This window comes from Nansenia antarctica, assembly GCF_963989245.1.
Source record: "Nansenia antarctica genome assembly, chromosome: 16".
Classification (NCBI taxonomy): Eukaryota; Metazoa; Chordata; class Actinopteri; order Argentiniformes; family Microstomatidae; genus Nansenia; species Nansenia antarctica.
This window is the reverse complement of record NC_137686.1, coordinates 6,846,120-6,861,119: the sequence shown is the minus strand read 5'-3', so window position 1 is coordinate 6,861,119 and position 15,000 is coordinate 6,846,120. Positions and strand designations below refer to the sequence as shown.

The window sequence follows — 15,000 nt, the reverse complement described above, 5'->3', positions numbered from 1 at the left end:
ACTCGCACACACGTTGTCTGTGCTCTCAAGCTGTTGTAGATGTTAAAACCTGCCTTTTTGTGTGTCCGTGTGTGTGTGTGTGTGTGTGTGTGTGTGTGTGTGTCTCTGTCAGACATTCAACATGTTCTACTATGAATCCAACAACGCCAACCTGTGGTTCATCAAGGAGAGTCAGTATGTGAAGATCGACACCATCGCCGCTGACGAGAGCTTCACTCAGGTCAGTAGCAAGGACGTCACTGAACCCCAAACACCCTGACACCCACAGATCCACAGTCAGATTACACTACCCCCCACTTTCTTGCTTAAAACCACCCTATGAACATATAAAAGACAAGGGCAGAACTTTGAATCTGGATCAGAATGATCCCGATACTTTTCTCTGATCCAGGATCCGATCGATCTGGCTGATTTGGAGTCGTCTAGGGGAAATCAGCCAGCTCGATCTGATCCTGGATCAGAGAAAATAATCCTGATCATTCTGATCCAGATTAAACGTTTTTTAACGATTGGCCCCTGAAGATACCCCCCCGATAACTAGTGTCACAAACTCTCCATCTCCCATCTCCAACACGGATGCCTAGTATGGATGGATTGATCTAAACCTCTCCTATAACTGTACATATTTACCTTAACTGTACATATGTACCTTAACTGTACATATGTACCTTAACTATACATATGTACCTTAACTGTACATAGCTACCTTAACTGTACATTTCTACATTAACTGTACATAGCTACCTTAACTGTACATAGCTACCTTAACTGTACATAGCTACCTTAACTGTACATTTCTACATTAACTGTACATAGCTACCTTAACTGTACATAGCTACCTTAACTGTACATATCTACCTTAACTGTACATAGCTACCTTAACTGTACATAGCCACCTTAACTGTACATAGCTACCTTAACTGTACATAGCTACCGTAACTGTACATATCTACCTTAACTGTACATAGCTACCTTAACTGTACATAGCTACCTTAACTGTACATAGCTACCGTAACTGTACATATCTACCGTAACTGTACATAACTACCTTAACTGTACATATCTACCTTAACTGTACATAGCTACCTTAACTGTACATAGCTACCGTAACTGTACATATCTACCGTAACTGTACATAGCTACCTTAACTGTACATAGCTACCTTAACTGTACATATCTACATTAACTGTACATAGCTACCTTAACTGTACATATCTACCTTAACTGTACATAGCTACCTTAACTGTACATATCTACATTAACTGTACATAGCTACCTTAACTGTACATAGCTACCTTAACTCTAACCTAACTCTAACCTAACCTAAACTAAGCCTAACTCTAACCTAACTCTAACCTAACTCTAACCTAACCAAACTCAACTCAACCCTAACCTAATTCGTACCTAACCTAACCTAACTGGAGCCTAACCTAACCCAACTCTAACCTAGCCTAACTTAACTCTAACCCAACCCAACCCAACCCAACTCAACTCAACTCAAATCAACTCTAACCTAACTCAATTCAACTCAACCCAACTCAACTCTAACCTAACTCAATTCAACTCAACCCAACTCAACTCTAACCCAACCCAACCCAACCCAACTCAACCCAACTCCAACCCAACCCAACTCCAACCCAACCTAACCCAACCCAACCCAACCCAACTCCAACCCAACCCAACCCAACCTAACTCAACCCAACCCAACCCAACTCCAACCCAACCCAACCCAACTCCAACCCAACCCAACTCAACTCCAACCCAACCCAACCCAACCCAACTCCAACCCAACCCAACCCAACCCAACCCAACCCAACTCAACCCAACTCTAACCCAACTCCAACTCCAACCCAACTCCAACCCAACCCAACCCAACCCAACCCAACTCCAACCCAACCCAACCCAACCCAACACAACCCAACTCCAACCCAACTCCAACTCCAACCCAACTCCAACCCAACCCAACCCAACCCAACCCAACTCCAACCCAACTCCAACCCAACTCAACCCAACCCAACCCAACCCAACCCAACTCCAACCCAAACCAACCCAACCCAACACAACAAAACCCAACCCAACCTAACCTAACTCTCCCCCTCCCCCCCTCCTCCAGGTGGACGTGGGGGACCGCGTGATGAAGCTGAACACGGAGGTGCGGGACATCAGCAACCTGAGCAAGAAGGGCTTCTACCTGGCCTTCCAGGACCTGGGCGCCTGCATCGCTCTGGTCTCCGTCAGAGTCTTCTACAAGAAGTGTCCCCTCACGGTCCTCAACCTGGCCCAGTTCCCCGACACGGTCACGGGGGGGGACTCGGCCCTGGTGGAGGTGCGGGGGGCGTGCGTCAACGCCTCGGAGGAGTTCGAGGCGCCCAGGATGTACTGCAGCGCCGACGGGGGCTGGCTGGTGCCAATCGGGAGGTGCGTGTGCAAGCCGGGCTACGAGGAGTACAAGGACGTCTGCCAACGTGAGTGGGGGAGGGGGGGGGGGGCGGGGGGGATTCTGTGTCTGTGTGTGTGTGTGTGAGAGACCACCGAAAGGCCAGTGTGTGGATGCAATGACTCTATGACGTTGTGGTGTTTGTGTGTGTGTGTGTGTGTGTGTGTGTGTGTGTGTCTGTGTGTGTGCGTGTGACAGCTGCTCTGTCAGTGGTCAGACGGGAGGGAAGGAGGGAGGCAGGGAGGGGGGGGGGGGAGGCAGGGAGGGGGGGGGGGAGGCAGGGAGGGGGGGAGGGAGAAAACAATGTTGTTGTTTATGAAAATGGAATAGGAACCATTCAAAGAAGTCAAGTTTATGAGGCTAGAATACTGATGACAGTGGTAAGTGGGTGACTCACCCTGCTGTGTGTGTGTGACTGTGTGTGTGTGTGTGTGTGTGTGTGTGTGTGTGTGTGTGTGTGTTTGTGTTACTGACTGGAGGAGAGGGTACGCCTCAGCAGATTACTGAGTTATAAAACGTCACGGATGTGTGTGTGTGTCTGTGTGCGCGTTTGTTTGTTTGTGTTTGTGTGTGCGTTTGTTTGTTTGCATAAGTGTGTGTGTGTGTGTGTGTGTTTGTTTGCGTAAATGTGTGTGTGTGTGTGTGTGTGTGTTTGTTTGCGTAAATGTGTGTGTGTGTGTGTGTGTCTGTGTGTGTGCATTTGTTTGTTTGCATAAGTGTGTGTGTGTGTGTGTGTGTGTGTTTGTTTGCGTAAATGTGTGTGTGTGTGTGTGTGTGTTTGTTTGCGTAAATGTGTGTGTGTGTGTGTGTGTGTGTGTGTGTGTGCGCGTGCGCGTGTGTGTACTTTCTCCACGGCCTGGATTCGTTTAAGTAATAACGCGGCGTCATCTTCGCAGTAAAAAAAAAGGACGAAAAAACCCTAAAACTAAATCATATTTATTCATGATTCATGTCCGCGCCGCGCGGCTCCCCTGCTCTGCCGCATCCCAAATGGAAAGCAGCACAGATAGAAACCCGTTGATGTTTTTGGGTCCGTACCAATTCGACTGCACAAAAAAATTCTTGGCCAGCCCTAGGGAAGAGCCCGGAATCAGAACAAGCTGTGCTTTGTGTTCCGTGGGTTCCTCCACGCAGCATTAGACATCTTTTGCCGATCGCAGCGCATTTCGATCTGGTGTGTGTGTGTGGGGGGGGGGCGTCTCAATCGTCTGAAGTGGTCGTCCTGCCTCTCTGTCTGAAGGGAGAGGGGATGAGGAGAATCACATTTACAATCACAATCATCAGAATCATCAGAATCACAATCACAATCACAATCATCACAATCAAAAAGGAGTCGTGATGATAGAGATACACACACACACACACAGCGATGAACACTGGCGAGCCAGCTTGGTGGACGGACACCTCTGTTAAAACTTTATTTAAACAACACACACACACACACACACACACACACACACACACACACACACACACACAGAGAGGCGGTGAACCTCTCTGACCTCAGCCTGTCTGGGTGGTGAGTGATTTCTTGTCCGGGGATAATAAATGGACCCGACCCACCACCTTTAACAAGCTACCTTTAACTCGAATACGTTGTGGCCGTGTGTGTGTGTGTGTGTGTGAGCGTGCCTGTGTGCTCTCACGTGTGTGTGTGTGTGTGTTCATGCGTGGATTTGTGTGCATGCGCGTGCATCTGTGTGTGCGTGTGTGTGTGTGTGTGTGTGTGTGTGTGTGTGTGTGTTGCGGTAGCCCAGAGGAGGTAATGATGGAGTCTTATTGACAGGCGGGGGTCAAGGGCCAGGGGCTTTATGCCTGTGTCCCTGGTCTAACAACATGAGTTATGTGTTTGTGTGTGTGTGTGTGTGTGTGTGTGTGTGTGTGTGTGTGTGTGTGTGTGTGTGTGTGTGTGTGTGTGTGTGTGTGTGTGTGTGAGAGATGGAACACTGACAGAGATAGAAGAGGAGGAAGGTTGTTGCAGTGAAGCTCTGAAACTAACTTCCCTTTATTAGGAACACTATACTAATACTGGGTAGGGCCTCCCTTTATTAGGAACACTATACTAATACTGGGTAGGGTCTCCCTTTATTAGGAACACTATACTAATACTGGGTAGGGTCTCCCTTTATTAGGAACACTATACTAATACTGGGTAGGGCCTCCCTTTATTAGGAACACTATACTAATACTGGGTAGGATCTTTCTTTATTAGGAACACTATACTAATACTGGGTAGGGCCTCCCTTTATTAGGAACACTATACTAATACTGGGTAGGACCTTTCTTTATTAGGAACACTATACTAATACTGGGTAGGGTCTCCCTTTATTAGGAACACTATACTAATACTGGGTAGGGTCTCCCTTTATTAGGAACACTATACTAATACTGGGTAGGGTCTCCCTTTATTAGGAACACTATACTAATACTGGGTAGGGCCTTTCTTTATTAGGAACACTATACTAATACTGGGTAGGGTCTCCCTTTATTAGGAACACTATACTAATACTGGGTAGGGTCTCCCTTTATTAGGAACACTATACTAATACTGGGTAGGGTCTCCCTTTATTAGGAACACTATACTAATACTGGGTAGGGCCTCCCTTTATTAGGATCACTATACTAATACTGGGTAGGGTCTCCCTTTATTAGGAACACTATACTAATACTGGGTAGGGTCTCCCTTTATTAGGAACACTATACTAATACTGGGTAGGGTCTCCCTTTATTAGGAACACTATACTAATACTGGGTAGGGTCTCCCTTTATTAGGAACACTATACTAATACTGGGTAGGGTCTCCCTTTATTAGGAACACTATACTAATACTGGGTAGGGCCTCCCTTTATTAGGAACACTATACTAATACTGGGTAGGGCCTCCCTTTATTAGGAACACTATACTAATACTGGGTAGGGCCTCCCTTTATTAGGAACACTATACTAATACTGGGTAGGGCTTCCCTTTATTAGGAACACTATACTAATACTGGGTAGGGCCTCCCTTTATTAGGAACACTATACTAATACTGGGTAGGGTCTCCCTTTATTAGGAACACTATACTAACACTGGGTAGGGCCTCTTTATTAGGAACACTATACTAATACTGGGTAGGGCCTCTTTATTAGGAACACTATACTAATACTGGGTAGGGTCTCCCTTTATTAGGAACACTATACTAATACTGGGTAGGGTCTCCCTTTATTAGGAACACTATGCTAATACTGGGTAGGGATTCCCTTTATTAGGAACACTATACTAATACTGGGTAGGGCCTCCCTTTATTAGGAACACTATACTAATACTGGGTAGGTTCTCTCTTTGCTCTCAAAACAGCCTTGGGATGCTTGGTGGTGTAGCACAACAATAATCTTTCTTCTTCTAGCATGACGACTGCCAATGGCCCCTGGCCTGAGCATAGATTACTTTTTCCTGCTATGACTGGTGGATAGATGATTCACTCACTGAGAGAAATGTATTTGTTGTAAGTCTCTTTGGATAAAGGTGTCGGCTGAATATACTGCATGTCATCCCTCCTCTCTCTCTCACCCATCCGTCCTGTCATCTCTACAGTCTCTATCCCAATGAAGCAGAAATAATGTAAAACCATATCGATTTTTAAACAGCCTCAATTCTTCGTAGCTTTGATTCCACAAGATGTTGGAAACATTCCTTTGAGATTCTGCTCCATGATGACATGATTGCATCACCCAATTCCTGCAGATTTTTCAGGTGCACTTGCAAGCTGTCAATCTCCCGTTCTACCACATCCCAAAGGTGTTCTGTTGGATTCAGATCCGGTGACTGGGAAGGCCACTGAAGAACACTGAACTCATCGTCATGTTCATGAAACCAGTTTGAGATTACTTTTGCTTTGTGACAGGGTGCGTTATCATGCTGGAAGCAGCCATTAGAAGATGGGTACATAGTGTCCATGAAGGAAGCAACAACACTCAAATAGGCTGTGGCATTCAAGAATGAATAAATTAATGAATGCATGAATCATTTAATGACCACACGACCTAGGTCGGTGGAATTAGTTTTCGGTACAAGTGATGATTGAACGGTATTAACAGGCCCAAAGTGTGTCAAGAACACATTCTCCACACCATTACACCACCTGAATGAATGAGATGGTGTACAGCAGTGGCGGCTGGTGCAAAATTTTTTGGGTGGGGCACAGCAGTGTGGCGGGGGGGTCCTCTTTCGCCCGCGCAGCGCGCGTTTTTTTTCGCGTGCACGGTTTTTTTCCGCGTGCACGCGCATAAACACGCACTGGCGTTACAACCATTGTATAATTTCAACTTTCACCCTTAAAATGACCGTGTGGGCCATGGAGAAGTTACCCTGTCAACTACAGACACTGAGGTGGAAGAGTGACCGGTCTATGGACGTCGGTACGGTCCAATACCCAGTGTCAGACAAGGAGGAAGTCTAGTCAACAAGGCTAGTACAGGCCTCACAGCTACACTCAGGTTAATAAAGGTAGCAGATGAATATGTGTACTATGTGTCTGTGTGACATGGCTACATCAATGAGCAGAGATGAATGCTGCAGTCAGTAGTACAGTACCGGTACTATCTATTTCATAGACACATGATGGATGATGATGGAGAGTGATGGTGGTCAACACATCACAGCAGGTCAACACATTCAATGATGTATCACAACCAGACCATGTCAGAAACACAACCAGACCATGTCAGAAACACAACCAGACCATGTCAGAAACACAACCAGACCATGACTGTAACACAACCAGACCATGTCTGTAACACAACCAGACCATGTCAGTAACACAACCAGACCATGTCAGAAACACAACCAGACCATGTCAGAAACACAACCAGACCATGTCAGAAACACAACAATGCATCAGCTGAGTTAAAGAAAACCAACTCTTACCTTTGATGACAGAACATGAGCCGTGTTTACCCGTACCTCCGCCTTGCTCCGCGCATATTGCTATGAATAGTTCGAAGATAGGTGCTTGCACGTTAGGTGCGAGGCTGCTTGGTTAACCCATTAGCGGGAACATTATTAGTTGCACAAAATAGGCTGATTTAATTGACCATGAACATCAGAGACAGACATTACGAATGTTCATTTAAAATACTCCGGAAGCCCGAAGTCCGGAAAACCGGAAGTCGGGAGTCCTCAGCATAATGCATTGTCTGCAATACAACAGGAGATTCAGGAGGACGCACATTTGTGCGCCCTGGCCAAGAAATAGAGACAGCCAATTGGAGCGCTGCTACAGCTCACGTGTAAACGAAAAGTATTCGTCCTGGCATAGACATCCATTGACCGGCGCCCCCGCGTTCTCCCCTATGTATTTTAACAGTGAGTTTTACACACACACACACACACACACAGATAAAAATGTTTATTGTATTGGAGGATTTTTAATGAATGCTGATAGGCGCCGACAGAATATCAGCCGCATTTTGTGAATAAACAATGTTTATTTAAAAAAAAAACTTTTTTGTGAAGGTGGGGGCGGCGCCCCAGCGCCCTCTATCGGCCAGCCGCCACTGGTGTACAGGTGTTCCTTCTAAAGTGTTCTGTGAGTGTAGAGTATACACTTAGGTCTCGCCCATTTCTGTGTATCTAGAAGTGAAAGATAGAATTTCACGGGTGAGTACATATTAAAAAAAAAAGCTTTTAAAAAATCCATCTTCGTCACGGCTAGGTCAGAACAGTCCACTGTCTCTCTCTCTTCTTTTGCGGTTGTCTTGTTCTTTTCACTGTCTCTTATTTCTCGGAAAGAAGAAAGCGAAAAAAGAAAATAAATAGATAATGTGACGTGGCGTATAAGTCAATCAATAATCCGCGCGGCTTTTAACAAAGGCATCAGAGGACACAAAAGGGCCGTGACACTTCTCGTGTAACGTTCTAATGGGTCCCCGGGAGAGGGAGTGCCATGCTTTTAAAGAGGGCCCTCTTAGTGCTAAACGTTGGCTCCAAACAAAAGGTGTCTGCCCCTCACCCACGCTGCAGAGACCCCGCTGGGAGAGCTAACGCTACGCTAATGCATTTAAATATCTTCCTCTCTTCCTCCCTCTCTCTCTTTTTTCCCCCTCTCTCTCTCTTTGTCTTTGTCTTTCTCTCTCTCTCTCTCTCTTTGTCTCTCTCTCTCTTTCTCTTTCTCTCTCTCTCTCTCTCTCTCTCTCTCTCTCTCTCTCTCTCTCTACCTCTCTGGAGGGTAGGGAGGGGAGTTGGGGGGTTGTGTGTACTGTGTGTTATTATGAAAAAAGAACTTGATTCCTTTTTGTTGTAAATGTGTCTGTACTGATGCAGGAAATAGCAAATGTATATCTGTTGTGCTCTCTCTCTCTCTCGTTATGTCTCTGTCTCTCTCTCTTTCCCTCTTTCTCTCTCTCGATCTCTCTCTGTTCCGCTCACTCGCTCTTGCTGTTTTTCCCGATCTTACGGCCTCCGTCCCTCTATGTGTACCCTGTTTCAATCTCTGCATCTCACCCCTCCATCCTCCTTCTAACCCCCTCTCTCTCTTTCTCTCTCTCCCTCTCTCCCCCCTCTCTCTCCCTCCCCCCCCTCTCTCTCTCTCTCCCTCTCTCTCCCTCTCTCTCTCCCCCCTCTCTCTCTCTCTCCCTCTCTCTCTCCCCCCCTCCCTCTCTCTCTCTCCGTCTCTCTCCCTCTCTCTGTGTTCCTGCTTGCCTCTTTTGTACTGTGTGAGGTGATAATGGAATCATTACTGGCCTCTCTCACACAGACAAACACCAGACGCCTCCAATTACCCTTCTATTTTCCCATTCCCTCGTTTCTGCCGCTATTCCGAAAACCTGGCTTTGGTGTCTATTTCTATAATGGTACCACCCCCCTCTCTCGCCCCCCCCCCCCGACCCCCCCACCCCCTCTCTCACCTCCTCTCCCCCTCCTACCCCGTCTCACCCCTTTTCACCTCACCATCTCTCTGTCCCTCTCCTCTTTCGAGCCCCCTGCCTCCCCTCCCTCGCTCCCTCCCTTCCCTCACTCCCATCCTCCACTCTCCCTCTCTTTAAACATTTATAAGCCATGGATCCATCTTTTTCTCTCTTTCTCTCCTCCTCCCGCTCCCTCTCTCCTTCTCTCCTAAAGGAAGGACTAAACATGGGCATGTTAAGGCAGGGTGATTGTAGCGCTGTAAGGAGGGTGTTGATGTCTGCCTTTTACCACTGAGTCATCAGAGCATGAAGAGCAGAACCAAGGCTGGGCGTTTGATCTCTCTCTCTCTCCCTCCCTCTCTCTCTCTCTCTCTCTCCCTCCCTCTCTCTCTCTCCCTCTCTCTCTCTCTCTCCCTCTCTCTCTTCTTCTTTCCCCCCCTCTTTCCCTATCTCTCTCTCTCTCTCCCTCGCTCTCTCCCTCTCTCTCTCTCTCTCTCCCTCCCTCTCTCTCTCTCTCCCTCCCTCCCTCTCTCTCTCTATCTCTCTCTCCCTCCCTCTCTCTCTCTCCCCCTCTCTCTCCCCCTCTCCCTCTCTCTGCCTCTCGCCAACCGAAGCCAGCTCTCTAGCCACCCCTTCTCTGTTGACTGTGAAACCCTGTATGTTCACATCACATCATCCTCATCTGGGCTGTCACTGGAGTTACATAATCCCCCAACACACACACACACACACACACACACACACACACACACACACAGTTATCTTTTCTTGTCTCTTTGACTTCAACTCTCACTCCCGATGCCTCTGTAGGTCTTAAAGCTGAATTTTCTTTTCTCTCTTTCTCTCTCTCTCTCTCTCTCTCTCTCTCTCTCTCTCTCTCTCTGTGTCTCTCTCTCTCTCTCTGTCTCTCTCTGTCTATCTGTCTCTGCCACTGCCTCTTCCATCACCCCCCCCCTCTCTGTCTCTGTCTTCCAGCTCGTCGGCTGATTTTTCCTCTCATTCTTTAACCCCTAGGGGGGCCACAGTGAACTACCATGGTCTGTGTGTGTGTGTGTGTGTGTGTGTGTGTGTGTGTGTGTGTGTGTGTCTGTGTGTGTGTGTGTGTGGCTCTACAGGGGAGATCTCATACTGTCTGTGCCTGACAGCGCCAATTACTGCCTTAGAGACCAGAGAGACAGAGAGAGAGAGAGAGAGAGAGAGAGGAGGGAGGAGGAGAGAGAGAGGATGGAGGAGGAGAGAGAGAGAGGAGAGAGAGAGATAAAGAGAGAGAGAGAATGAGAGAGACTCAGAATCACACTTTCTCAATTGATAGACAAAATAACATACAATCAGAGTCACCATCACCAGACATGACTCAATCACATCCTACTGTACAAAGTCAACACTCCTCCCCTCTCCTCCCTCTCCCCTCCCCTCCCCTCCCCTCCCTTCCACTCTCCTCCCCCTACCTGTCTACAGAACAAAGGACACTCCTGGCCCCCGCCCCCCTCCACACACACACACAGCATCAAACTGCTACTGTTGACACCAGGTGTGAAAAAACCACAGACCCTGCCCCCACAAGTCACTGTTGACAACCCACCAGACCAGAGAGAGAGAGAGAGAGAGAGAGAGAGAGAGAGAGAGAGACAGAGACAGAGACAGAGACAGAGACAGAGACAGAGACAAAGAGAGATATTGAGAGAGAGAGAGAGAGAGAGAGAGAGAGAGAGAGAGAGAGAGAGAGAGAGAGAGGGCAAGGGACAGACACCTGTCATCCACTGCAGCCTCTTGCCCTCTCTCTCTCTCTTTCACTCTCTCTCTTCTCCACTTCTCTCCCTTCCTCTCCTTCCATCCTTCCTCCCAGAGCACTAGTCTCTAGTGATTGATGGTGGGAAAGTTGGATGTAGGTCAGGATGATGTGGAGTACACAGAGCTGTCTGTCTGTCTGTCTGTCTGTCTGTGTCCTAGCCTTACACAATACTCTACTGTGTGTTATTATGCTCTATTAAAATTAAATTGAAGCACTTTGAGCTGCACCGTTTGCAGGAAAAGTACTATACAAATAAAAGTTGTTATTATTATTATTACTATGATTATGGTTATGATTATGATGATGATGATTATTATCATTATTATCAGACTGTGTCAGCCGAGAGATAAAGAGAGAGTGTGTGAGGGAGAGAGTCACTATGTCTGCCTGCCTGTCTGTCTGTCTGTCTGTCTGCGTCGTCCATGACTACGGACTGACCGCCATGACGTCGTCGCGCAAGTGTGTCACGTCTATTTTTAGCTTTTGTTGAACAACACACAATGCCGTTTACCTGCCGCTCTTACCCAGAGTGCCTCGCTCTGTCGCGGTAAAGAGAGAGGGCGTACCCACATACATTTTTCAGTACGCGAAAAATCGGTCCCCCGCGGGAATCGAACCCGACACAACCTAAGCGTTGTTCTCCGCGCGGGCGCGCTCCGCTAACTAAAGGCCGGTTTAGGCTTCTGCGTAAAGTCGACGCCGTAGGCTACGCGTAAGCTTACGTAGTCCCGCGTGGACGTGCATAGCCTGGACGTGCTCCTCTCAAAAAATCTATCCACGCGTCAGAGCGCACGTTAACCGTAAGCTCTGTGATTGGTCCGCTTGGTAGCACATGATTCAGACAAGATTCCGACTCTCTCGTCGCCCAAAATGCGGAAGTCATGACAGAAATGTCATTCACCTTTTCTGTAATTACTTATTAATAAAGATTTGAAAAATTATGATAACCATCGTATTATCTTAGTTTAATGTCATTTCAATGCATCATAGAACTTTTATTTACAACAACATAACAACAAAAAGATCGCTATTATGCCGCTTAGAGCTTTGAGCTCCGTTGAGTTCCTAACCGGAAAAGGCACAGCACAGGGGCTGAAAACACACTGCCACCTAGCGATGTGACGGTGTAATTGCAGCGCGGCCTACGCAGAAGTGTAAATTGCGAGACCTACGTAAGAATTTACGTAAGCTACGCACGTAAATTCGACGCAGAAGCCTAAACCGGCCTTAAGCCGCGGGGGGACCTCCGGTGTGTGTTTTCTACATCTACGTCTCCGTACGGATGGAGACAGACTGGGTGGGAGGAGGAGGATGTTATAAAGTATTTTTATCCGGTATATTCCGGGAGTGAAATGAATGATGACATCAGCCGGCGGCGTTTGTGGATTGGTTTGGTCGGGGAAGGTTCCTGCTTCGGTTGGTTTCAGCTGCGGGGAGGGGGGCGGGGGGTGGGGTTGATTTATTGAGGAAAGCCGGTTGTCAGGTTTTTGGGAGGGAGGGAATAAAAGGCCCTTCACATCTCTGCTGGTTCATTTCCTCCACTCCCTCTCCCTCCCCCCCGTCTCTCTCTGTCTCTCTCTCGCCCTCTCTCCCCCCCCCCCCTCTCTCTCTCTCCCTCCCTCCCCCCTCTCTCTCTCTCCCTACCCCCCCCCCCTCTCTCTCTCATTGAGAGATGGTGTGTAGGGGGTCCATTGGGCTGGTGTTCAGGTGGAGGTAGGATCAGACGTAGTAGCTGGTTGGTCCTGCTGTCGCCTGCGTACGGGCCGCTTGACTCCATGTCTCACCAGAGAATGGATGGAATGAACCATCACACACACACACACACACACACTAAGGCGCACATGCACACGCACACACACACACACACACACACACACACACACACACACTAAGGCGCACACACACACACACACACAGACACACACACACACACACACACACACACACACACACAGACACACACACACACACGATGTATAAGGATGGGGTCTTTGTTCGGTAATGAAAGGTTGGAGCAGAAAACAGATGTCGGAAGAAGGTTAATCTGCAGACCTGTGAAAGACATTTGGCTCATTTAGAGGGGGCTCAGTGTGTGTGAGAGAGTGTGAGAGAGAGTGTGTGTGTGTGTGTGTGTGTGTGTGAGAGAGAGAGTGTGTGTGTGTGTGTGAGTGTGAGAGAGTGTGTGTGTGTGTGTCCGTTTGTGATCTTTAAGACTCTGCAGGGAAATCATGTCTTGTTTAACAGCCTCTCTAAAACACGGTCTTTGTCATTATTCAGTACCTTTAACAGCAGAAGGAAGCGTGTGTGTGTGTGTGTGTGTGTGTGTGTGTGTGTGTATGTGTGTGAGTGCGTGTGTGTGTGTGAGTGTGTGTGTGTGTGTGATGTTCTGGCCAGTCCAGTCAATAAAGTCCACCTGAGCACATTAATGTTCATCACAGAGACCTTTGAAGGTCAAGAGCTGCCCTGCACACACACACACACACACACACACACAACACACACACACACACACACACACACACAGACACACACACACACACACACACACACACACGTTTCCAGTCCTTCACTCGCTGGCAGCCCAGGGAACAAGAGCAAAAGGTGTGTGTGTGTGTGTGTGTGTGTGTGTCTGTGTCTGTGTGTGTGTGTGTGTGTGTTTGTGTGTGTGTGTCTGTGTGCGTGTGTGTGTGTCTACACTATGTGTGTGTACATGTGTGTGTGTGTGTACACTATGTGTGTGTACGTGTGTGTGTGTGTGTGTGTGTGTGTGCATTGTAAACTCAAGGTTTTAGGTTGTAAGCTGGTGAAGTGTCAAGGGTGGTATTAGAGCTGTTTCTCTCTCTATTTCTGTCTGCTTTCCTGTCTGTTTCTCTCTCTCTCTCACCTCTCTCTCTCCTCTCTTTCCCTTTCACAATGCTCTCCTCCCTCTCCTCCCTCCTCTCTCTCTCCTGGCTGTTTGAACGGGATGGTACTCAAAATGGCCGCCTCCCTGAGGGATCAGGAGAGCTGTGGAGAGGAAAGCAGGCCATGGACCGAGCGCTTGGCGCTAAACGCGCCTTACAAGTCCCCTCACATCCCTATATAGAGCCTCTACTCCCTCCGGAGGCAGACAGAGGGAGGGGGAGGGAGGGAGGGAGGGAGGGAGAGAGGGAGAGAGAGAGGAGAGAGTCATGAAGGGGACCCAGGGGCTATAGTTGCCGTTAATTGGGCACATTCACAGCTCCATTGAAAAAATGAACTCACGCACGCACACACACACACACACACACACACACACACACACACACACACACACAGACACAGACACACACTCACACACACACACACAGACTCACACACACAGACACACACACTCACACTCACACACACACACACACACAGACTCACACACATATACAGACACGCACACCACACACACACACACACGCAGGCACGCACGCACATACACACACACTCAAGTTTTCGTTGAATAATAATCGCGTTTGTGTTTGAGTCGTATTGCACAGCCGGTTTCAATAGGAGGGAACAGGGGTGCAGGTTGAGGGAGCAAGGTACTGTACTGTGTGTGTGTGTGTGTGTGTGTGTGTGTGTACTGTCCATTTGAGTATGTCCCGAGTTTGTGTGTGTGTGTGTGTGTGTGTACTGTCCATTTGAGTATGTCCCGAGTTTGTGTGTGTGTGTGTGTGTACTGTCCATTTGAGTATGTCCGAGTCTGTGTGTGTGTGTGTGTGTGTGTGTGTGTGTGTGTGTGTGTGTGTGTGCGTGGGTGCGTGTGCGCATGCCCGCGCGTGTGATTAAGTTGTCAGGGCGACAGAGGGGGCGTCCAGGCAGCCGTTGCGTCTCGTCGTCAGGAAACAGAGTAACAGGAAGGCACCGAGTGACCCTCC

The 15,000-nt window shown here is 48.1% G+C and overlaps 1 protein-coding gene across 1 annotated transcript in view; it reads left to right on the top strand.

Annotated features, from left to right (window-relative positions):
- The window catches only part of LOC308171710 (ephrin type-A receptor 3-like), a gene marked incomplete at both ends in the record, with an annotated part of 72,708 nt that overhangs the window by 30,173 nt on the left and 27,535 nt on the right, over positions 1-15,000 (top strand). The window contains 2 exons of the mRNA XM_080546582.1: positions 113-220; positions 2,114-2,465. Coding sequence (XP_080402708.1) covers positions 113-220; positions 2,114-2,465 — 460 coding nt within the window. The remainder of the gene's footprint in view (positions 1-112; positions 221-2,113; positions 2,466-15,000) is intronic.